General features: G+C 40.6%; 1 protein-coding gene and 1 long non-coding RNA gene across 3 annotated transcripts in view; one reads left to right on the top strand and one right to left on the bottom strand.

Moving 5' to 3' along the window:
• Positions 1–1,661: 1,661 nt before the first annotated feature.
• LOC148213866 (uncharacterized) lies at positions 1,662–22,292 on the bottom strand. Of its 2 annotated transcripts, none has more exons than XR_015793804.1 (3): positions 22,212–22,292; positions 4,717–5,889; positions 1,662–1,811 (listed from the first exon to the last, which is right to left on the bottom strand). It is a non-coding gene; the product is annotated as an uncharacterized LOC148213866 (long non-coding RNA). The 2 variants fall into 2 exon arrangements; XR_015793805.1 differs by lacking the exon at positions 22,212–22,292 and adding an exon at positions 22,034–22,161.
• An 89-nt stretch (positions 22,293–22,381) lies between these two features.
• Positions 22,382–24,008, top strand: part of PIGG (phosphatidylinositol glycan anchor biosynthesis class G (EMM blood group)) — a 73,025-nt gene continuing 71,398 nt past the window's right edge. The window contains exon 1 of the mRNA XM_088130100.1: positions 22,382–22,675. Coding sequence (XP_087986226.1) covers positions 22,390–22,675 — 286 coding nt within the window. The 5' untranslated portion in view covers positions 22,382–22,389. The remainder of the gene's footprint in view (positions 22,676–24,008) is intronic.

The following is a 24,008-nucleotide window of genomic DNA, read 5'->3' as shown; positions in this document are numbered from 1 at the left end:
TTCATGGTATCCAGGATTTTGTGGTCAAGCTTCATTGGACACTTAGTTGTAACACACTAAATTCAAAGGGCTTTCATCCTTGTTCACGCCTTTCATATGAAACCAGTGTGTGATGTTTTACTGTTGTTTTGTGTTCCCTTGTTGGAAGAAACGTTGGTTTCCAACTGTGTGTGAATGGCTTGCCGTTTAAAAGGCACTTCTATGCCCAGTTCATCCCCTACCATAAGATGTAGTAAAACCATGTCCTGCTGGGTATTCTTTTATGAACAGATGCCAGTGATACAGGAGGGAAATCTAGAAGAATATAGGTAAGCTGTATTCATAACCAGGGAAGGGACTCAATTGAAGCTAGAGCTCTCCGGCTTGGTAGCAGGACTATATTTGAAAGAATGGAAGTACATTCTACCTTCTTTCTCCCCCTCTGAAATACAACCAGGATGAACTAACTAAAACTAAAAAAGCTACTGAGCGACACGTATGTACAAGTGGAACTTCCAATATGTTTTCAGATATGCTCAGCAAGAGTGAGACCTGCAAATTTCTCAGCATACTTCACTCCAGCTAAAGCTCCATCTTTCATGACTCTTCCAGGACCTTTTTGCGATGCGGTGGCCTCTTAATATATACGCTTCTTCCTTCTGACCACTCCCCTCCTCCATTACAAAGTTGTAAAATGGTTGCATATAGATGGGTTCTACTGCATATTGTTCAAGAGCACAAATATTGAAGCTGTATCAAGAGCGCGCAGCTCACATAATTTACTGCTCTGAGATACCATTTCATTTTTGATAGAGTGATTGGAAAGTATCGAATTCCAAAAGTTGCCTTGCAAATGAGTCCTTTAAATGTAAATTAAGCTGCTGGGATCTCCAGAGAGAGACCAGGTTATAAATATTTGAAATAACAATACAGTTCTATCAATGTTGATGGTACTTTGCCATAAAACATAAGAAAAAAAGCCATGGTTTTGCCTAGGATAATTTGCAGTCTACGTTTCAAGAAAGGTATCTGAGTGAGATCATGGTTAAGGTATGAATAAGAAGTAGGGATTGCAAACTTGTGTAGCTAAGTGCAAGCCGGTTTTAATTTGAATGGTAGTGGTGCTTTCTTTGAGAATCCTTCCCCCTGCTCCCCCCACCGAATTACTATAACATGGGATTAAAATAGTAGGTGCTTGGGAACAAAAGCCAGGTGATATTTTTTTAATTACATTCCAAGCAACTTCAACCTGCATTCATTTTTTTTAAAGGTACTTATACCGAAGTTCAGAAAAAATGCAAATTTGAATCAGTGTTAAAACAACAATGTTGAAAAAGATTTAATATTCTGGTAACCAGGGGTAACATTTCACCACTATATATATAAAACCGATTATAGTGTGAGAGGATGAAAGTGTACATCTGTGCTGGAACAAGCTCCAGGGTCAGTGCTCTACTTTTGGGAACTTGATATGCAGCGTCGTCTTTGGAGCTGGTACAGATACAAATTTCTAAGTCAAGATTTTTTTCAAATTATTGCTTGCTGTCTAAATCCTATTTTGTTTTCATATAGGGCCATTTGGGGGCCTTTGATGCAGCTATTGTACTATGGTTACCCCCTGATTTATATGGGAGATACACACACATACATACATACACACACACACACACACACTCTACAGATATTTTAAGGACGGCATAAGAAATCTATCTTACACCAGCTTGGTTTTAGTAGCCCATTTCACCTATTATCCACTCTCATTGGCCGCAGTTCTGGGATGTTTCAGTCCGTCGGATTTCCCACAACTTGCATGATCTCTTCTTAACTGGAAACTGGGATTAGGAACATAGGAAACTAGGTCAGATCTTTCGCCCAAAAGTCAACTTTCTAAGATTTCAGACAGGTTTGTCGCCAACTCTACCAAGGGATAGCAAGACCTGTATCTGGGACTTTTTGCATAGTACACACGTACCCTTCCACTGAGCCACGGTCTATCTTTCACCAGCTTATATCTGATGATGGTGTTGTAGCAGGGAAGCTATTCCAAAGCAAGAAGAGCTTTCACAGATAGTTGGCTGTGAATGTGCAGAGAGCGCTCAGTTGGACTTTTAGGCACTCTGGCCAATGAGTTCTGGTTGGAACTTCAAAGCTGTTCTTTCATTCAAGTTAGTGGATAAGCCTGTAGCCCTGTTTCCTATGCTATTTTGCTTTTCTACCCCTATGACAATAGCATCAGTTGAAAGCAATGGAAGCCATACTATCCCCAAAGAGGATTTAAGTGTTCAAAAACATAATATGATTGGTTTTGCTGACTGCTTTAGAAATTCCTTTTTTTCCCTTGCTTTTTGCTTTAGGAAATACTTCAGTGTTGTGAAACAAGTTAAGGGCAGCGTTACATAGCACATTAATTGACAGATTTATTGCAGCAATTCTGTAACGCTCTTCCTCTGGAAAAAAAAAAGTTGCTTTCCCACACAGTAATAGTAGTATTTTCTTTTTTTAATCACATGAAGATGCTTTTATAAAATCAAGTAACCGTGGAAGCATTGCTGGGAATACCCTGTGAAAATATGGATTCCATCAAATCAGTAGTGCTTGATTTTTTTTTTATTCCCTCAATCGGTGATTTATTGCATCCTTTCTTAGTGGGTAATTTTAGGTATAATTGTCATAAATATATTGTTCCATTAGCAGTTGAAATAACATTTTCCTTTTTTTTTTTCCTATACTACAATTTGCAAATAATTCCTAATACAATTTAATCATCCATTCCAGATTTTAGCATGGCCCAGAAGAGTAACTACAAAATTTTTAGCACCGAGCTTTAAAAAAAAAAATCAAGCCTACGGCAATAACAGTGAAGTCTGGCAGCCTCATTTGGGGAGCAGGAGAAAGTCAGATTTTGGTATCCTCTCATGTACCTTGGACTTCCATATGGCTTTTGCATACCAAACCTCAAAATAAAATGTTAAAATTATTGATGCAACTGTTTTTATGAAGGATGCATTTACATTTTTTAAATTAAAAAGGGGGATTTAGTGGCATTGTGAACATTTTTGTTTTTGAAAATATATCTTTTGGTGAATGTACTTATGGAACTGAAGAACAATGAAGATCCTGCTCATTTCGTGATAAAGATCACATTTCCATGTCTTAAATAGTCTGTTTTGCTCTTCATATGCATGGGGGTTGGGGTGGCGTTGAGTTTGGATAAGGACAAAGGAAAGTACAGATTTTTGTTTGTTTATTTTCATTGTGGTCCAAGTAATTTTGGTAACAGTTCAAATGACAAATGTATAAATGTGTCTGTACATAAACTGAGCATTGTTTTAAGGTCATACCTTGTAAAACGACTGTGGATAATCTGTTGGAATGTTTTGCTCATGATGTACTGAATCAAAGTCTTTTGCTTTGAAATGGCCACGTTTCAGTCATTAAAGGAAAATCAAATACAGCTTTCCTTATTCATAGTTATAAAGAGTAGGTGGCTCTTTTGTTCTTGTAGTCTAGTCACAGTGTCACATGCTTGGTTATTTCTATAGTAGGAGGACCCTACGTGCTGCCCTTTAATAAAATCACACTGTAATCTTGCATCTGAAGAATCAAAAGCACTGTTCATTACTGGCATGGTAAACACGCTGAGTTAAAAACCGCTGTTCTGATCTTCCTGTGCCAGTGCTGTTCTGATCACTCTGAAAGTATTCTGAGTTCAAAACCGGCCCTGTTGAAGTTCAGGATTCCTGTTTAAGCTCCAAATAGGACATGTCAAACTTGGAGCCTTTCCAGAATGGTCCGAACACCCCATTTTGAACAGGAAACATTTTGCACTCCCCTCCATTTCATATATTTGTGTACATGGTCTGATTATTTCATACCCATTCCTCAGTGAAGAATGGCTGCCCTTTGGGCCCACTCCTAGCTAAAGAACGGAGGCCAGGTTTGCAGTTTCAGAATTTAGGGAAGGCAAGGAAGGGAGTACATGACAGAGGTAAACGAAATTCAACTCAGAATAAGGAAATGTTCCTCCTCTTGCTTTAATATATTTAATTTAATTTAATTATATTTATAGTAATATAGATATTGGAGATCTTCTAAAGAAGGTGGATGGTGAGAAATTCTAAGACCAAAGCAAGTATATAATACAGTACACAGTTCATTTTTAGGAACAGTTTACCACAACATATAGCAAAGGGGTCCATTTTAGATTATTAAAGGGGGAAACCATCAATGGCATCTCTTTCTCTTTAGTTATTTACAGTCCCAGACCAATCAAAACGCAATGTTTCAGTTAAGTTGGTACACACTTTCAGCTATGAATTGTAAGGGAAGAATAAGAATTCCTGATGGTGACCATCCAGAATTCCACAGGGGTATTCTTGTTTCATTCTCCAGTCTTCCTCCTAAAAGTTCGCCAAAAAGCTGAGAGAAGCAGGTTATACATGCGTCTTTCCAACAAGACAAGCTGCCTAGAACAGTATTTCTCAACTTTGGCAACTTTAAGGTGTGTGAACTTCAACTCCCAGAATTCCCTAGCCAGCTGGCTGGGGAATTCTGGGAGTTGAAGTCCACACATCTTAAAGTTGCTGAGGTTGAGAGAGACTGGCCTAGAAGATTGACGGTGGTTTTTCTCTTAATTTCACGCATAGTAAATGGCTCAAAAGTATTCAGTGATGGACGCAACGGCACCCCATTGAAAAACAAAGGTGAAGAAAATGGCAGGAGTTAGTCAAACTGTACCTCAAGAATTTATTTTTGCTCTTCCGGAGAGAAGGGAACAGGAAGCTCAACAACACCTGGAAGGTGATAACTCCAGGTAATCATGGCAAGCTGAGGGGAAGGCAACAACATCCACAGGGAGTGTCAAAATTTGCAAGATGGAGTGAGCGGTCCTGCAACTGAAGCCTTCCCCTTTTGTACCTGTGGTGACATACAGAAAAGGCAAGGTTTTGATCATGATTCTCTGCCCCCCCAACAGATGCCCATATGGGGAGAGATACTGGGAACTGCAGTTCAGCAGCTCCTAAAGGAACTTATTGGTTGTTTCTCTCTCTGCCTTACATCTCCTTTTTCTCTTTTCCCATTCTTACCTTTTGTCCCCCTGGAAATATGTCTCCATAAGCTGAACTTCTCCCCTTGTTTCCTATGGTTGAACAAGTAAGGCCAAACTTGGATTTCTCTTCCAAACAATCTCAGGAGTTGAAACTGCAACATGTAGTTGCTTTCTGATTTCCATCTGCTTTGTATTTTTGTAAATGCTACGTTGAATTCTACATCAATTGGGAAAGCATGGCGTGATACAGGTAAACGCAAAACCAAATGTAATTCAGTATTGCAAAGTGTCCCGATACGAAGGCAGTAAAACCACAGAAAAAGAGCTTTTGTTGCAGGTTTCACCTCATCCTAAATTTTATCAGTACCAAAACATGGGGAATGGGGTGGGGAAGAGCACTTAAGTACTGAAGGTTAAAAATACCTAATGGTCACAAAATGTTGATAATGTCAAGAAGGTCAAGCAAAGAGGGGAATGGAATGGAAACAACTGGGTGCCCTCCACGCTGCAACGTTTTGTTATAAACTTCACTTGGATTCAACTACAGTAATTTCATTCAAACCAAGTCCTCGCATTCAGCCTGCCTTCCCTTTCCCTGTCATTTCATGGTGCCTTAGCAGGCTTCCAATCCTCATTTCTAATATCTCATGTTAATGCCCATTAGTTGGATCCTGTCAATTTCACTATGAATTTCCATAACGCTAAGTGATGTTGGCATCCTTTCTGGCAGCAGTTAATAGGGTATTTGACCTCACGTCGCTCGTTCCTGGCTGCAGCTTCCATCTGTTCATCTTTTTTACGGCTACTTCTTTAATGGACGGAGAGGAGGAAAGCAGTGGTTTCTCTGCTTCAAAACTGACCTTAGGGTTGAGTAGAAAAGAGCAAGTAAGTTCAAAGTAAGAGTGTGCAGAATTATAAACCAGCATTAAGAGACTAACCCTGTTTCTCATCAGTTAAGTTCAGATTCTCTTGGTTTAGTGTGGGAGGTGGATGGATCCCAGCAATTCCTGGCCTGTTGGATCGCAGATGCAGATTGTGAAAAATGGTTTAATTTCCCTGTCCCCAGAACTGGTGCTTTTATCCAGCTCCTTGTGACTGGGTTTTAACTTTCAACAATCAAGTTCCTGATCTCCATCTCTAAATTGGCATTTAAGATACTGAGAATTAATGTTTTGCCAGGCATTTTCAGTCATATATGACAAATCATTAAGGATTTCATGGCTGCGTTTCCACATTGCTCAGGCTAAGCCATATCATAGTTAGCTTGGTTTGATATGATGTGAATCCAGCTTTTTTTTTTTTTTTTTTTAATGCTATACTCATGAACAAAACAAGGTAGGCTGGGCTGAGAGATAATGACTAAGCCAAAATCCACAACGTGATCCATAATCAACTGGAATTTGAATCCTGATTCTAGTCCAACACCTTAACCATTACACCAGAATTAGCTTTCTTCTGCCCATACTCAGTATCATTCAGATGGACCAGCATCCTCATTTTTTAGCTTTCCTCTCTCTGGAAGCACATCCCATTCTCCTGTCTCTCAAATCACAGCTTGCTCATCTTAGCAAACATAGGACAGGCAGATCCAGGAAAAGCAGATACTGGAATCTTATTTAGCTATGGATTAATATTATGTGTTAATTCATAATGTGCGTGTGCACGGGTTTATTGTGATGGGTGAACCCAGCTAATTGTGGTTTTCTCAACAAACTATTCTTAAGCAAGATATAGTTTAACAGCTCTGTCTTCTGCCCCAACACTAAGAATGAGGAAAAGGTTAGGGCCCAGTGATAGCCTGCATGCAGACAAGTCAACTTTCAGTCAATGTTCAGTCCTTGGCATTGACATGCCAAGTTGGGAAACCAAAATGAAATGCTGAAAGATCCTGCTTAGACAGCATCCACAATACTGAGGAACAGCGTCTTCGGAGGAGAGCTTTTGTACCCCCTTCATATGCTTTCTGTTGTTCTTTTCTAACCCAAAGGGGAGCATTTCTGAGCTTCCTGACAATCAGGTAGGCTGCAGAACTTTTTGGTGATGGAATTATATCACCAGAAGGTGCACAGCAAATAATTTTCTGCATGTTTCCCTTAATGATGGGAATTGAAGGCCTATGGAAGGCAAAAGGCTACTGTTCCACCCTTAAAATGCCCAGCCATACATCCAAAATGGCCCCATAACATTCATAAATAAAACAACAGAAACCTACTGATAGGAGGTGAACAAAATGCTCAGTCAGACAAAGCAACTCCAGCATTACTGCGTAAAAGTGAATGTTCAAGCAAATAACCTTGTATCCAGAAAAATCTCACCAGCAAATAGAATACTTAAAATAATGGATTTTAAGTGTGACATTTAAGGTCAAATGTCAACAGAAATCACAACTCCTGTCCTTCCAGAACTTTTGAAGGAGCAATCCTTGTCATCAAACCTTGTTTATTTATTTATTGTCAAATGTCTACCCCGCTGCATCACTCTCAGTGGCATATATGAAGTATAAAACCAATAAAACATTTGCTGTAATATTATGATAAACAACGCCACTCCAGCAGAAATCTTCAAATTATAAAAACAGAAAATAAAGATGGCTTGATAAACTCAGGAGAAGGTTGTCTAGAACAATTCTGTCTTTAAAAGCTTCCAAAATGTTAACAAGATGGAGCTACTCTGATCTCAACCTGGAGGCTGTTCCACAGTGTTGATCTGCCACTTAAAAGCAGTACCTCCTCACTTAAGCCCCCGGACCTCCTGAAAATGATAATAAAGCAAATCAACTTTGGGTTGTTATAAAAAGTGGCATTTCTGTGAAGGTCTTGTCAGTCATTAAAAGGTAGTTCCTTCCACTACAGAGTCCATGTCTTTGAGGAAAAAACTTTAAGTAGAGCTGTGGGAATCTAAAGCACTGAGTGGACACAACAGATTATGGCAACCCCTGGAAAACACAGAGAGTTTGATGTGTAGAAACTAACAAGCCAAGGTTAAGGAAGATAACTGTATAGCAAATGTTAAAGAATAAGATAGGTAGTGGTTGGGGCAATTCAGAATTAAAAGCAAGCCCTGTTCTCATGGGTTAAACTGGGGTAGTCCCCAGTTTAAGAACGAGTTCCGTTCCACAGGTCTGTCCTTAAGTCAAATTTGTATATAAGCCAGAACAGTATTATTGTATAATACTGTATAAGTAGTATTGTGTAATGAACTCGGACCATTGTGTATTTAACTCGAATTTTGCTACAATAGACTCTGTTGTTAAGTATGGGTCATCCTTAAACTAGGCATTCTTAACCCAGGGACTACCTGTACTGCAGTCACCATGATTTTTAGAAAGGGTGGTGTTCTGATCTGAGATGGATGGAGACAGTGATGTTTATACCATTTTAAGGAGTACCAGTGAGGGAAAATCAAAAGACAGCTTGGCAAAAACCTGCCTGAATCATCAGCTACATTTGCTAATTAGCTGGTTTAGAGTTGGATGTGACAACACATAGACTAGCTAAGCAGGTCCCATTTGGGGGAGCACATAATGCTTCTTTTAGTCTACTAGCTTGACTTCTAGTCTATGTGAATCGTACCTCCTCTTTTGGCTAGGCAGGGAGCAGTAGGTGTGGCTTGGATGCTATAGCCTAGCCAATCAGTGTTTAGGAGGCCTCTGATTGCCATTAAGTTTGGTGGAATACCTTGCCTTTTCAGTTGGCCTAACCCTGCCTCATTTCTTGAGTGGCTGACTGGGTAGTGGCGGGCCAGTGACCCAGAATGACTGGGATTTGGTGTTCACTGAGTACCACCTGACCAGGGAAAGGAGCTTTGATTAATTGTTGGACCAGGTATTTATTTGGGTGTTGGAAAGATCCATCTCCTGATCTTAAATGGACTGATTTTTGGATTCACCCAGCATATTGGACCTAAGAATGACTCAGTGAAATATGTTAATGTGTCCGCTGGGAAGCACTATTCAGTCATTAGGTAAATAGATTAATGTAACATTTTTAAATTAGTGGAATTCATCCAATTCCAGATTTCCTTGGGATATGTGAATTGCCCTGCTGGGTCAGACTGAATATCTACCTAGTCCATCATCCTAGATATGGATGAGCAGCTTACAAACAGGGCCTGAATGCAATAGCTTCTTTGCCTGTCTTCTTATGACTGTTACGTTAAGAGAAAGGCTACTTCTGACCTGGGGGATGTGACAGCCATGACTCGCAGCCATTGATAGCTTAGTCTGCCATGAATTTGTCTAACTCCATTTCAAGCTGTCCAAAATTGGTAGCTGTCACTACATCTTGTGGTTGCCAATCCCACAGCGCAACTATGCATTGTATGAAGTACTCTTTTTTTGTCTGTTCAGTTTGCTCCTATCCCTGATTATTTTAATTATCCTTCTTGCAGAAGGCACAACAACCAGAATTGTACATAGCATTCCAGTTATTACAGCCCCATTCATTCGTGGGAGGCCATTCTGTACAGTTTATTTTTGACCTCTTCCATAATTAATACAGAATTTGCATTTTTTGTAACAAAGCTGACATTTCAATGGGCTACCCAGTATTCACCCCAGATCTATTTTTCTGCTCAATCACCAACAGCTCAGACCTGATCAGAATATATATGCATTTTTTTTAACCTCAGGGTGCCTCATATTATAATTAAACTGCATCTGCTATCCATTCACCTTACTTAAAGGTAAATCCCAATGCAGTTGAGTTCAACTCCACAGGCTTCGTGGGGACATACACATTGGTTTTTTGACAGCAGTGGGTAGGTGGCTTGCCATGGTCTTCTTTTGAGAAGTTTTCTCAGCTTCCTAGTCTAGCCTATACCCCCAAGATTTGCTGGTAGCCTCCCATCCAAGAGCCAACCAGGTCTGACCAGAATTCATTTCAAGATCAGCAAAAGTCAGCTCAGTGGGGGTTCTGGGGGCAAGAGAGCTGACTTTAGAGATAAGCGTATTCATATGGGGGGGGTGTCTCCTTGAACTGGAAGGAGTTACTTCTGAGTAAAATTGCACAGATTACACTATAATACACTGGAACACTCTATTGGGAGCTAGGGTTTTCTTTAAAAAATGGGGCATTTTGATAAGAAAGGGATGTCACCCACAGCTCAAGAATTTCTCCTCTCTTACAGTTTCTTTTGCCAGGAGGTTATATGGCTTCTAAGCCCACTTTAAACTGATAGATCTGGGAGGCCATAAGGAATCAGTAAGATGGTGAGTTTGGCGATAAAACATACTACATTCAAGCATCTTCTGAGTGGTGCTGTTTTTATTTGTTCTCCAAGGGGAGGCAGGCCATTCGTGAAATATATATATATATTGCTGCTTTTCATTTGCCTACAATTCATGGTGTTTAGTTGTGGTACCAGCTGTAAGTTTTTACTGACTAGTCAGAAGACCGTATCAACTCAAAACACGTCACATCAAAAACAGTAAGACAGGACAGGTAGAGTTATGTATTTCATTGTGGGTAGGGGAGATGTTGAGGAATAAAAGAGTTAACAGTTGACTCCTCATTGTCCAGTCCCTTCCTTTGCCTGTGAGGGGTGAACTGATCTAAACCTCATTAAAACCCTCTTATACAGTAAACACAATTAGCCATGCCTTGGAAACTAATCCTCTGGATGTCAAGGATAATGTGAATGGGTCTGGCAGACAGAGGAGAAAGGCAAGTGTTTTTTAATTTTAGTGCTGTGCAAATGTTATTTCTGGGAGTCCTGAAGGGCACCCAAGTCTTCAGATGGTCAAAGAGCAGGCGACTCTCATCCATAATAGTTTTCAGTCACATTGCAAAACAATTCAGCTCTGGAAGGTCATGCCATTGGAACACTTCAACGCAATGGTTTGGTCTGCACATCACATGAAGCTATAGTTTGCTTAACCATGGGATTTTTTAATCCAACCAGAGTTGGTTTACATAATCTGTGAGACTCAAACCAAACAAGCTATATTAGGACTTAGCTGTGATATATGAACTCAAGGACTATCCTACTATTATCCTAGAGGCAACCACTTGACAATAAGGGATAGAAGGGGTTTGCTAGTTTTTTCTTGCTGTTACCATACGGTGCCCAGTGGCATGTTGGCATATACGTGTAGGCTGCAAAGGAATACAGGTTGTACCTTGAGAAATAAATAGATACAAATATCAATGAGATTAAGATGCATACAAACTATAAAGCAGTGTTTTTCAAACTTGGGAAGTTTAAGATGTGTGGACTTCAACTCCCAGAATTCCCCAGCCAGCATGGGGAATTCTGGGAGTTGAAGTCCACACATCTTAAACTTCCCAAGTTTGAAAAACACTGCTATAGAGGAACTATAGGATAGACAGCCGCCCCCTTTCCTTCTAGGCACCTTTCATAGGAAGCTTGGTTACAATTGCACAACTATACACTGGATGAGGGATCTCAAGGTTTGTATACTATATAGTAAGTCCTATGTTCAATTCCGGGCAAACTCTGACAAATCATCTACCTGAGGTCCTGGAGGCATCTGTCAATCAAAGTACTAGGTCAGAAGGCATTTTCCTCTTTTCCCAATCAACTGCAAGGATGAAGTGGAATTATCTGTACTTAAAGAAGTCTGTGTTCTTTACCCCAAAAGCATAAGGGATGAGTTTACAGCTTTTAAAAGTAAACCTGTAGGCTACTACAGACCAATACCCTATCATCTGAGTTTAGGAAAATGGTCTTCCAAAAAGCTGAGTCTGTTTTTTTTTCCTTTGTACTTTCTGAAAATAAAATTATCTGGCTGGGAATGTGGGACTGAGTATTAACTCAACTTTTGGTGGGATCAGAAGCTTTAGGATTGACATCATGCTTGAAATCCTTCGGAGATGGTGGTTAATTTCAGGTAACAGCTCGCAGCAAAGTGGTGCACAGGCCAGTTTAAAACACACACCTAAACCGCACTTTTGCATCCTTAAATGAGAATGCTACACCTTTAACAACTCCCAGCATGCTTCAGCGATTAAGATGTTGGACTGCCGTTGGGAAGACCCAGGTTCTAGTCTCCCCTCAGCCACAGAAGCTCACTGGGTAATATTGAGCCAGCCTTTCTCTTGCCCCAAACTACCTCAAAGGGTTGTTGTTGTGGGGAAAAAATGGGAGGAGGAAGGACTATGTACACTACTTTTAGCTCCTGAACAAAAGTCAGATATTGTGAAGGAATGGTTGGATGAAGGCCGCGCTCGAGGAGATAAGCATTCCCTTAGTCCCCAATAGGAGCATGGGAAGTTTAAGAAGATGAGACTGGCACCACCCTAAAGAATTCACGGTGTTGTGGCTTGCTGGCTTGGGAACTTAGGTTCAGTCTGGAGAGATTTCTGTCTTGAGGTGGAAGCTAATATACGCAACAGAACTGTATCTGTGCTGTCTCGGGAAGTTCTTTGGGCTGAACCTGACATCATTCTCTCCAGACTGAATCTAACTTCCCAAGCCAGCAAGCCACAACACCGTGAATTCCTTAGGGTGGTGCCAGTCTCATCCTCTTAAACTTTCCATGCTCCTGTTGAGGGCTAAGGGAATGCTTATCTCCTCGAGCGCGGCCTTCATCCAACCATTCCTTCACAGATATACTGTAGATCCAATCAATCATTCAATATGCTATTAACACATTAAAAAAAGGAAATTCCTGAAATCAAAATAGGGCAATGCTCTTAAAAGAGGGAATGTCTCTTATAAAACAGTCACCTTTGCATGGTGTCCATTGTACAACATTGTCCTTGTCATAGTTGACTTCATCATTTTCCTCCAGTCAAAATGTGTCTTATCAATTTCCCCACAGGGAGGGAGGGAGGGAGGAAGGAAGGAAGGAAGGATTTCAGTGTCAAAACCTGGCATTTTTTACTGCAATTCTCCCATGACCTCAATCGCCTTGCCCTTTCTATAAACAGCTTCTACCCTCTGAAGCTGCAGAGAATAATTTTGCTCACAAACTTGTCAACCACGAGGACAGCATCACGGGAGAGTGTGTGAGCTTCCATTATTCAAAGGGCTTCCATTCTTTCAGAAATTGATAATTGTAGTGTAACTGCATTGCCATCTGTAGACTAAAACTGGAGCAGGCTGGTGGTGAACAGGGAGAGCGTGTTCTACATGATACTGAAATCTGCTGTCAAACTGTTGACAAAGTAATCATTTCCAAGGGTCCACATTTTCAGTAGAAATGAAATGGAAATGACAAAATGATATGGATTTGGAGATGTGTTTGAAAAATGAAACATCTTTCATTGAGACAGTTGGGGAATTTATAGATTTATGTTTTTGTCCTAGGATTGAAGTAATTACATGTTTGATTCAGAATCTAGGGGTTTGAAATCATGAAACTCTAAATAATGTACAGTATGTATTTTTGTATCACAGGTAAACAAACCCACGCTCTGCGTTTTCCTGGGAACTGTAGCTCCTGTAATGGATATAGTTTTCAAGATACCTTGAACAAGACTACAGTTCCCAAAGTACAATTCCTAGGACATAGCAGCCGGGTATAAATTTGAAATGTGACTATGCCTTGAGTGACGTAAACCTCCCTAGATAATTAGGGCTATCACTGAATGAAATAGACATTACTTCATTATCTTCTCGTTGATTAGTAATTGCTAATGGATCTGAAAATCAGATTATTTTTTTTAAAAGTGACACAATACATACAACAATGAGATCTTTTTGAAAAAATTCTGAAAAGTTATGACTGCAGTGCCCTTCACTGAACATTTTGGTCCACCAGAACCAAAACAGATTCAGCAACAATGGCAGCAGCAACAGTAATATATCCTTACCATAATGTCAACATTTATTTTGCAGCAATTTGTGAATTTTTTTTTACCTCGGGACAAGGTATGTGTGATGGAGCAATGGTGTAATACCATACATAAATCAGCATACCGCTTGGTTGGATTAACCATCAGCCTGTTTTATACAACGTGTAAACCATAATATGATTCATTTTTGTCTTAATATATTGTGTGATTTCAGCTATTATGGTCTATAAGTCAGGGTTTATAACTTAGCACAATATGCAAACACAGCCAGCTGAAGGTGATTCAGGAGACAATGTTTTAGTGCAACGTGTGAACCCAGCCTTTGACCAGTAATTTTGCTGATATCAACAAGCAACTGAAATTGCCACTACTCCAAATTTCATTTACAAAAAGCCTTGCTGGTATGATTTTCTGTGTTCTCAGTCAATGCCCTGGGAAAAATTGTGTCTGCAGGTAATTGCTGCATTCTCCGTTCCAGAAATGAAGTTATTATCTGCTCACGGAGTGTCCAAGGTGTGTCAGAAATGGTTTGGATATGAGAATGGCCAGTGACAGTTGAAATTTTGGTTGACAGAGCATTCTGACACCTTTGGCTCTTGCTAGCACAAAAGTCACCGCACATAAACTTGACAAAAACCAAAGGGTTAGCCAAATCATAGAATTTATCCCACAGCCAGCTCAATTATTATTTTTAGATTACGTTTTGGTCGATCTGCAAGTTTCTTCTGTCTCATATGAAGCCTGCACAAGGCCTGGGAAGGTGTTTATTTTAGTATAGGATGCTCTGATAATTCAGCAGAGATACAGAGTAAAAAGCAGGGAGTGGGATGAAGTGGGGCAGAAGGCTTATTTCAAGCTGTCAAACAGGTATAGATTTGAATACCTGTTTCTAAATTAAGTCATTTTCTTCTCTGTTATCTCAGATGACTGCTGCAATGTTACAAACACTAGAGAGCACTTTGAGCAACCTGATGCCCCAAGGTGAATGCAGTCGTCAAATTCCTTTAATGCAGTGTTGTCCAAACTTGGCCACTTTAAGATGAGTGGAGATGAGCCAGTTATGCTGGCTGGGGAATTCTGGGAGTTGAAGTCCACTCATCTTAAAGTGGCCAAGTTTGGACAACACTGCTTTAATGGATCTGCTGGAGGCCCTTTAACCACTACTGTCTAAAATGCATCTTTTCCTGACATTTTGAGGCACTGGTCTTCTAAGTGGCAGAAACAGACAAGTTACAGAGGGATCTAATATGCAGAAGATATCCTTCCCTGTTGAGAGCTAAAACTGGTAATCAGCAGTGGGAAATAGTACTAAAGAAGAAACCAAGTTCAGACATACGTCATAAAGTAATATGCAGTTTAGCATGTAATCATAGAGCTACTAGGTTTATTAAAGTTATTTTCAAATATTGCAATTTGATCCAGGATATTCAAATTGATGATTGCTTTCAGCTGCACTAAGAATATTTCTCCTATTGGCTTGTAAAAAAACCTTCTGTTCCCATGTCAGAGTTTGTTTCTGTATTTGGATGGAGTCCCCTTCAAGGTCACGTTCCTTGCAAACAGAGGGTTTATTGTCATTATCCTTTGAAACCCAAGGCATTTATCTACCTGTAGTTCAGTAGATAGATCCTCTTTTTCATCTCTGATCTTCTACATCGGTAATCTGTGTTTGGATTTTTCAAACTGGATTCCACAAGGGATTAAGAGGGTGGGGGAACCCTCAGACACACTCGGCCATCTGCTCCTACCTCAATGCTGTTTTTCCTTCACCATGTACACGTCCACAAACCTGGCTTCCTGCCTACGCCCAAACTTGTAAAAACATTTCTAGCTCTGCAAAAGCAGTTGTGGTGAGTCCCTCCCTCCCTCCCTTTTTACACAATGTTTTTTTCAGACAATATTTGTGTGTATGCATATGCGTGTCCCCAAAAAGTCTGCCGAAAATCAAGGTGGCATCCTGTGCACACTTACTTAGGAATAAGTCCCACTGAGTTGTGGGGGACTTAATAAATTTAAGATTGCACAACTCAGCTGCAGTACACGCATGCTTCAAATCCGAAGTAAACATACATGAGACTCATGCTTGCAAAGGTATGTCTTCAGACAGGCATTCAACGTTTAAAAAAATCCATACCATCCACACCCACCCTAGGTATATACCCCTCCATATATGCATATTTTTTTTTGATTAGGCCTAATATTTTCCCAGATACGGATAATCAGTTACAAACTGGTACAATTGTAGATGTTACAGAAAAAGGGGAAAGCAGAAAAATCAGAACAAATTCCAGTGCTGCTGGTGTTGCTACTGCTTCTTATGGCACAAGTTCTGAGAAATTAAGCTCAAGCACAAGTAAATGGGAATACTTTGTACTTGCGCTTGAGCTTAATTTCAATACAAGTAAATATCAACTTTGGTTTTACATGGACTGGTAAGAAAGACAAATCAAATGTACTGGGTGCTGAATGTAAGCAATGGGTAAAAATATGAGTTCTGCAAAATTATTAAAACATCTGGAAACCAAACATCCCAACCTGAAAGATAAACATCCTGGCTATTTCAAAGGAAAATGTGCAGAACTGCATGAGAAGAAAATGGCATTTCATATAGATTTGTGTAACAACAAAAAATGCCCAGAGCACTGATTGGTTTGGTTAAAACATTAACTTCCAAATAATTGTGAAATTCAAGTTTTATTTTTTGTACACTGGAAATATTAATTGTGCATTTACAATAAACAGTTTACTTTTCATTTTAATAGCAATTTTCTATCACTAGTGTTTTGCCTCTTAATCAGGGGTTCCAGGAACTTTTATTTTAACTCACTGATTCGGTGATCTGAAAAAGTTTTGCAAACCCCTGATCTATATCAGTACAGATAGTCCTCACTTAATGGCAGTGTTGTCCAAACTTGGCCACTTTAAGATGAGTGGACTTCAACTCCCAGAATTCCCCAGCCAGCATGGGATTAATTAATTCTGGGAGTTGAAGTCCACTCATCTTAAAGTGGCCAAGTTTGGACAACACTGCTTAATGGTAATTGGGATTGGAATTTCCGCTGGTAAGCGATGTGGTTGTAAAGCACTATGTCACATGACCAGATCGCTTAGTGACAGCAATCCCAGCAGTCCCTGTTGCCATCATTAAGTGAGGATTGTGGGTCATTAAGCGAGGACCTCATGTGACTGCGACTTGCAACTTCTTGCTGGCTTCCAACTAGCAAGGTTAACAGGGAAGCCAGCAGGAAGTTGCAAGTCCCAGTCATGACAAGCCTTTCTTTTGGCAGCTGGTAAACAAGCCGGTGGGCAGGTGAGTGCTATGGCGGGCAGGGAGTGGGTGCTGCAGGTGGGTATGTGCTACGGAGTACGAGATCCCTGGGATCTCATACTCTGTAGCGGGGCTCCTCGGGAGAAAAAGCGACAGGAGCAGGAGTGACTTGCAACTTTACCTGCTGGCTTCCCCATTGATTTTAGTTGTGGAGAGCCAGCAGGGAAGATCACAAATGGTGATCATGTGACTGCAGGATGCTGCAACTGTGGTGTTAGCTGGTTGCCAAGTGCCCAAATCGTGATCACATGACCGCGGGGGTGCTGCAATGGCCACAACTTCGAGGACCAGTCGTAAGTACCACTTGTTCAGCATTGTTGTAATTTCCAATGGTAGCTGAATGAGTGGTCGTTAACCAAGGACTACCTGTAAATGTCCATATCATTTTCTTTATGCCACCAGAAAATTTTAAAAAATTGACAAACTTTTGTGGAATATGACATGTAAAAAAATGTTCATAGATGTCTGTGGGGGAGGCAGGCAAGTGACATAACGTTCATTGCAATGTCATCGCAATGCAATTTCATTGTGACATCATGACATACATTTTATCAGTTTGTCCTAACGGTGGTTAGGAACAGATGCCTATGAACGCACAAGCCCCTTAAGTCAAACACTGGCTGTAGCTCACTATTTTAGAATCGTCCATGGGGGATTTAGAATACATACCAGCTTATGCCAACAAGATTCTTCTTTAAATAGAGGCCAGATGGGATAATAAGATTAAAATGACTGGCCTCTAAAGGTCTTAGTGAAGTTCTTCACTTTGCTGCATCACTTCCACTACTTTGTTATTCCATGTTTTTTGTGATTAGGAGGTGTTTTGAGTTTTGGACGCAATGTTTATTTTTTGGTAGTTAGAATCTGGTGGTTGAATTTTCAAGTACATGTACTATTATGTATAGTACTGAGGCTTTAAATATCTTTTTACTTACACAGTTGTTGCCAGTTTTAAGTATTCTGCACCTGGGGTTTTCTTCCTCCTATCATTTTTTTTGTTCGTTTATGGGTTTTTTTCTTTTTCTTTTTACTATAGCTAACAGTTTGAATGTAGCCATATGCTCTGAATGTTTTTTGTACAGTACCTTTGTGAAGGTTTTTAAAAATATATATTAGTAGTTTATCTTGGTAATGTTATGCTTTTAATCTTTAGCATGTAATTATGTCCTTGCATACTGCGTGTAATCAGAAGCGTTCTCTATTCCTGGTTAGGAGGTTGAATGCAGCATGCATCTTTTTAAAATGTTAATTATACAAACTGTGTTTATTTTGTTAATTTTGGGCTCTATAGATGTTTCATTTAATTTGATATCAGACTTTCCTTTTCTGAGATTCTTTTCAGTCAAATTCTTGTTATATGTGAAATGTTTTTCCATTTAGTTTGTAGTTACACTAGTTAACAATGGTTAATGTGGGTTAATGTGATGCTTGTTACTATTATTTCATTGTTCATTAATATGTTGTTTTTTACTACCCACAGGCTCCTGAAGCAGAGTCCATCAGGACTGAGATTTTGTAATTAAGTATATGTGCACTATTTCCCCCCACCTCTTTTTATCTTCTTTGATGTTTTTCTTCTTCTCTCCATTTTTAGTCCAATGTTGGCAGTGACTATGTGTTCTCTAAGGATCTTTCTTGGACTTCCTTTTCAAAGTTCATGGCAATTCGGCACATGCTTGTGGCTTTGGGAGATCCTGGGTGCTAAAAGGGATTACAGACCCTACAGTATTTTGATGACTATTTATGATATCTTTGCACTATTCTCATTGGAGTTAAACAGGAGCAATGCATTGTGTGCTACTGCATATCTTGTACGGAAGCTGATAGATTTCCATATCACTTGCCACTTCATTTTGCTATTTATTTTTTTCAATGAACCATAGTTAAGCATAATACAGCTTCGTTCACCCTGCTAGCCCTACCGTGCAGGCAGCTGGTGTAGGCTTAGCCGCATCATAACTGGAGGTCCACTACATGGCAATGAGAAAAATGTTTAACTCTTCGCTGCTGCCTAGTGGTCCTAAATGTGGATGCAACCCAGATATGTATGTCTAAGCAAACTACTTGAGGTGAAAAATTTAGGGAGACAAAGGCAAGAATAGATGCTGCTGTAGAATTGAAACTTCGCAGCGCATATGCCAGAAACTATTTGGCATTTAAGCCAGTACTGAGAACATAACCCTTGTCAAATTAGGCCAATTTTTTTTTGTATCCCCGAGTCCCAGTGATCAGCAGGTTCTCTGTAGTCAATACTCCATCTTCAGCCAACACCATAAAACCTCTCATAAAGCATCAAACAGCAGAGTGTTTTCATGAAGAGCCACCTAGAAAATGCCTGGTTGGGTGTTATACTATATTTATTTATCAAAAATGTGACAGGTAACTTTGTAGTTATTCCCTTTTCCACATTTTGTCCCCGAGCAAGCCAAATGTAAGAGCAAACCCCCCTCCAAATATTATTTCACATCCTAAAGAGTACGTTTTCTATTTTTCTCAGCCAAGATTCTACTGAAATTACTTTCCCTCTTTACAGAACTGGAGTGGACTGTGGTGCCGTTTGATATTCACAAGATTGACAGCTGTTCCTCAGACAGGAACTATATACCCATCTCAAATGACGTCCTCCTGAGGAAGAATGCTTATCTCAGCAAGTGGAAAAGAAGATTCATCCAGCTCCTCCCCTTGTGTGGAAGAGAAATGCGTCTTTTAAAATACAGGCAGAATCTGGTACTGGGGCAAGAAAAGGAGCTAATATTATTCTTATGTCTCTGATTTAAAGCTGCAGTCTACAAGACCTTGGGGAAATTTAGGAGAAGTAAGTAGGAATTGTTTGTTGCAGTGATCCTTTTGTTTCTAAGGCATGAACTTTTAACCAGGAATTTGCAGTTGGGCATTTAACTTACTTTGATGGGTGTGTACCACAGTAGCTGAAATCTTTGTTTCTGATGTTTACTTTCTTCTAGGCAAACGCACTGCATGTGTCATGTAGGTAACAAAGCAATACCATCTTATGGTTTTCTCAGAACCTTAACCTTTATTATCCTTATCTTTTGGAGATCCTTTTTAAATTGCTTTCTATCTTTGTAGCAGTTCTATATTTTTTACATTCTCGCTTTATATTCTTGCTATAGACATAGGAGGTGGCTCTACACATGTCATTTCATTTATTTAGTCTTTTTAATTTTGGACTTACCAGTAAGGTCATAGGCTGCATAGGCCCTATCTAGTTTTTTAACTTTTATAATCTGGTCTTAAACTGTAATAATATGTTCATTCATTTGGTCCTATCTCACCTGTTGGGTATAAAGGGAAGAATGCCAGGTAAAGGTATTCCTCCTGAATAACAGGTGGTAGCAGCAGTAATGAGAAGCAGCTACATCAAGACAGGAAGGTGGGGCCAGGGTGTGTAAAACCCAGTGAGCTTGTAGGAGAGGAGGGCTGAAACCTTCCCTTTTCACTCTACATGCTCAACCTCACCTTCAGAATTCAATATTATTGGGGGGGGGGGAGACAGAATTCCAGCATCAAAAAAATCTTGTAGTGTGGGGGTGGGGTTGTTAAGGAAAGAGAAATCCAGTTAATTGGGATAATTCCATCAGTACTATGTTTCATTCTGCTTGCCTACTACAGCAATGAGTAACTAGCGAAGGGAACTGTCTGGTTATTTTGAAATGAAAATTACTTTCAGAAAGGCAACTTGCTTTTACACTGCTTGGATGTAGGACCAATAATACATCCTTGTGTGAGGCACCCATTAGAAGGCAGATATGTGGGCTAGGTCACATATTAGTGATTATTACTATTAATGCTGGCTGTTGTTTTATTTTAATTGTGTTTTGTACGTCACCCAGAGTCACACTGTTTGATTTGGGCAGCCATATGAATTCTAGAAATAATAATATGAAAGGCTGCCCAGTTACATAAAGCAGGGTTCCTCAACCTTGGCAACTTTAAGACGGGTGGACTTCAACTCCCAGAATTCCCCAGCCAGCAAGGGAAGTCCACCCGTCTTAAAGTTGCCAAGGTTGAGGAACTCTGACATAAAGGATATCTAAAATCATTTAAGTAAAAAAACTGCAAGTTACACTCTGATGTGTTTAACTATATGGCCAGGTTTGTATAACACAGTGAACCATAGATTAGCCAACCATATTTTGGCCCAGTATATTGTACAAACACATACTGTTATTTTAAGGCTTGATATGTTGTGCAGAGGTAGCAAACTAGATGAACTCTAGAATCCCAGGATAAGGTGGGTGGGTGATTTGAGAAAAGCCCACAAAACAGAAACTGTGGGAAAACTGAAATACTTGCCATACAAATTTAAACTTTGGTTTTTTACAACTTTAACAGTATGAAAGATAATATTTATAACAACTAAATGGTTCTAATTTGTAGATTTATGTATGCATAGCAAATAAGATTAACTCAGTTTAGTTTAGTGAACACTAGACTGCTACTGAAAATAGCATAGGATTGCAGACTCAGCAGTAACAATAGCACATGCAAAACTTAAAATACCCAATACCAGAGAGAGCTATAAACTTCTGTACTCTGTCTCACATGTGAACGTACCATATTATTTTGTACTTGATATGGTCAATAGACTAAATCAATAAAGTTGAACTGAACTGAACCATATTATTTTGCCACAAAAAATAAGGGAAAATAAACCTACTTCCCTACATATTGGAACAGAAAGAATATCATACGATTCACTTTAAAGACTAACAATAAGCAATCCAGACATTTACTCAAAAATTATAACGATGAAACATTTGACTTTGGTCTGAAGTTGCAAGTACACACACAATTATTCTCTATTTTTCCGACCATCTAAACGTCTTTATGCTAAGCCCTGAACCTTTTTCTCAATCCATTTTACTCATTCCAAAAAGGACATTATTTCATAATCACCTCTCCCGACAAGCTTCCTATTTTCCGCTGGAAACAAATCACAAAGGAGTAGCGTGTTAAAACACTTAACCTCTAAAGACCGGCGCACGCGACAGGAAGCCAAGCAATTGTAACGCCACTAGCAAGCATCCAGCTATAAGAGCAACACCTGGAAACTGATGACGTATACCGCACCCACCTGGCTTCCCTCGACAGCCAAGGCGACGCCGCAAAGGCTTCCTGGAAGATGTAGTCCACTCGTACTTCCTCTTTTCAAATCGGTTCTTTCCGCGGCGCTGTTCTCAAGCGACTGGCTCCCGCGGATTGGTCAACTGCTGACCAATCAGCGCGCGAGCTAGGCGTCTGGGCCTATTGTGATGGCCTGCCTTTTCGTTCCATCCTCATTTGTCGCCCGCTTGGCCCGCCGGAGGGAGCTGCTTGCGCGCAGGTGCGTCGCCTGCCCACCTTCCTCCCGGACCACCTGCTCGCGCTGGAGTTGGAGGATGCGGATACGGATGCGCTCCGGGGTCTTTGCGTCTTCCTGCCTGCTCGTGCAGGCCTTGGGCGTGGGGCTTTTCATTAGAGGCTTCTTCCCGGTGCCGGTCAAATCGCTGCCTCGGAGCGGGGCCTTCAACCGGTTGCCGCCAGAGCCACCTGACACAGGTACAGCGCCTCTCCTTCGCTTGTCTTCCTGGGGTCTCTGCCGGGAAGAACCTCCGGGACGGGCATGTGCGGGGTTGCCAGAGAGGGTTGGCAGGCCCGTTCAAAGTTGGGCGGGAAATCGTTCCTCACTTCTCTCCATGGCATATCGCCCCGCCAGCCTGCCAAGCAAGGCGCAGGGTGAATGAGGTCGTCCACTCCCTTTGGCCCACCTGCTTGACTTCTCTCTGGGGGCGGTGTGGTGGAGAGGCTGTGGCCTATTCGGGCCAACCCCTGCAATTCAGAAAGGGGGCTTTGCGAGGAGTAGAGGCGTTTGCACTTGCAGGAAGCCTCCTCCTCCGGGCTGCTTGGGCTTAGCGGTGTTGGTTTGGCCCTGAGCGGCTCAGCCTTGGTTGCTCTGCCACTCGGAGAGACAGAGGCGTCAGGAACCTGCCTGCCCAGCAGGTGAAACGAACAGTTGGGCAAATGGTGGTTTTTGCCAGAATGAAAGGTTGGCAGGTCTGCTCTTTTCCCTGGGAGAGTGCCTTCCTTCTTTCCTTGAGCAACAAGATGGTGAGGATTAGGGCCAAAGTAAGGAAGAAGAGGTAGTAGGCCTTGGACTAATAATCCAAGGTAGAACGTAAATTATGTGCCATGTCAATAGTGGATATTGGACCCAGCCAGCACACACCTGAAAGTTACAGAGCCTAGGGAGAGGAGGTAAGGGAGCAGCGGCTTTCTTGTTTAGCTTCCTGTACTGCCAACTACCCAGATTGTGCTGTGTTTTACAAAAAAGAAAAAAGAAAGAAATGAAAACCTGTGATCCTGAAAATCAACCATGAAAGGCTTGCTTAAAAGGGCATTTAAAGGGCCTTTTTAAAATAATTTGGTACAGTACCCTCCTCAACTCAACAGAGTGGCTACGGAGGTTTGAACCTGAATTGCCACAAGATGAGCCTGAAGCAAATGTAAGTGAACATCATGGAGGGGACTTGTAGAAAACGTTCTTACAAGTAACCCCGACAAAATCCATAGAGGGCTTGTATGATAATAACCAGCAATTTGATTTCACCTAGAAACAATCTGGAAGCCAATGTGATGTTTTTAGTATGTGTATAATGTGGTCTCTTTGAGTTCTTTCCAAGACTAGCTGAGATGCTGAGTTCTGTACCAACAGAAGCTTCTGGTCTAGATGCTAAAACAGGTTTTGAAGAACATATTATAGTACTATACTCAAATATGGAGAGTATCAGTATATGTGGTCACTTTCTTCCAGGAAAAGAAAACATTGTGTATCACCCAAAAGTGATCATGAGCAGGACTGGCTGTTGCCTTTGTCTGGGGACCCAGAGAAATT

The sequence above is a fragment of the Python bivittatus genome, unplaced genomic scaffold, assembly GCF_059951505.1.
Source record: "Python bivittatus isolate LINGU-HERP-01145 unplaced genomic scaffold, Pbiv_v1 ctg000850_np1212, whole genome shotgun sequence".
Taxonomy (NCBI): domain Eukaryota; kingdom Metazoa; phylum Chordata; class Lepidosauria; order Squamata; family Pythonidae; genus Python; species Python bivittatus.
This window is presented reverse-complemented; position numbering and strand designations above follow the sequence as displayed.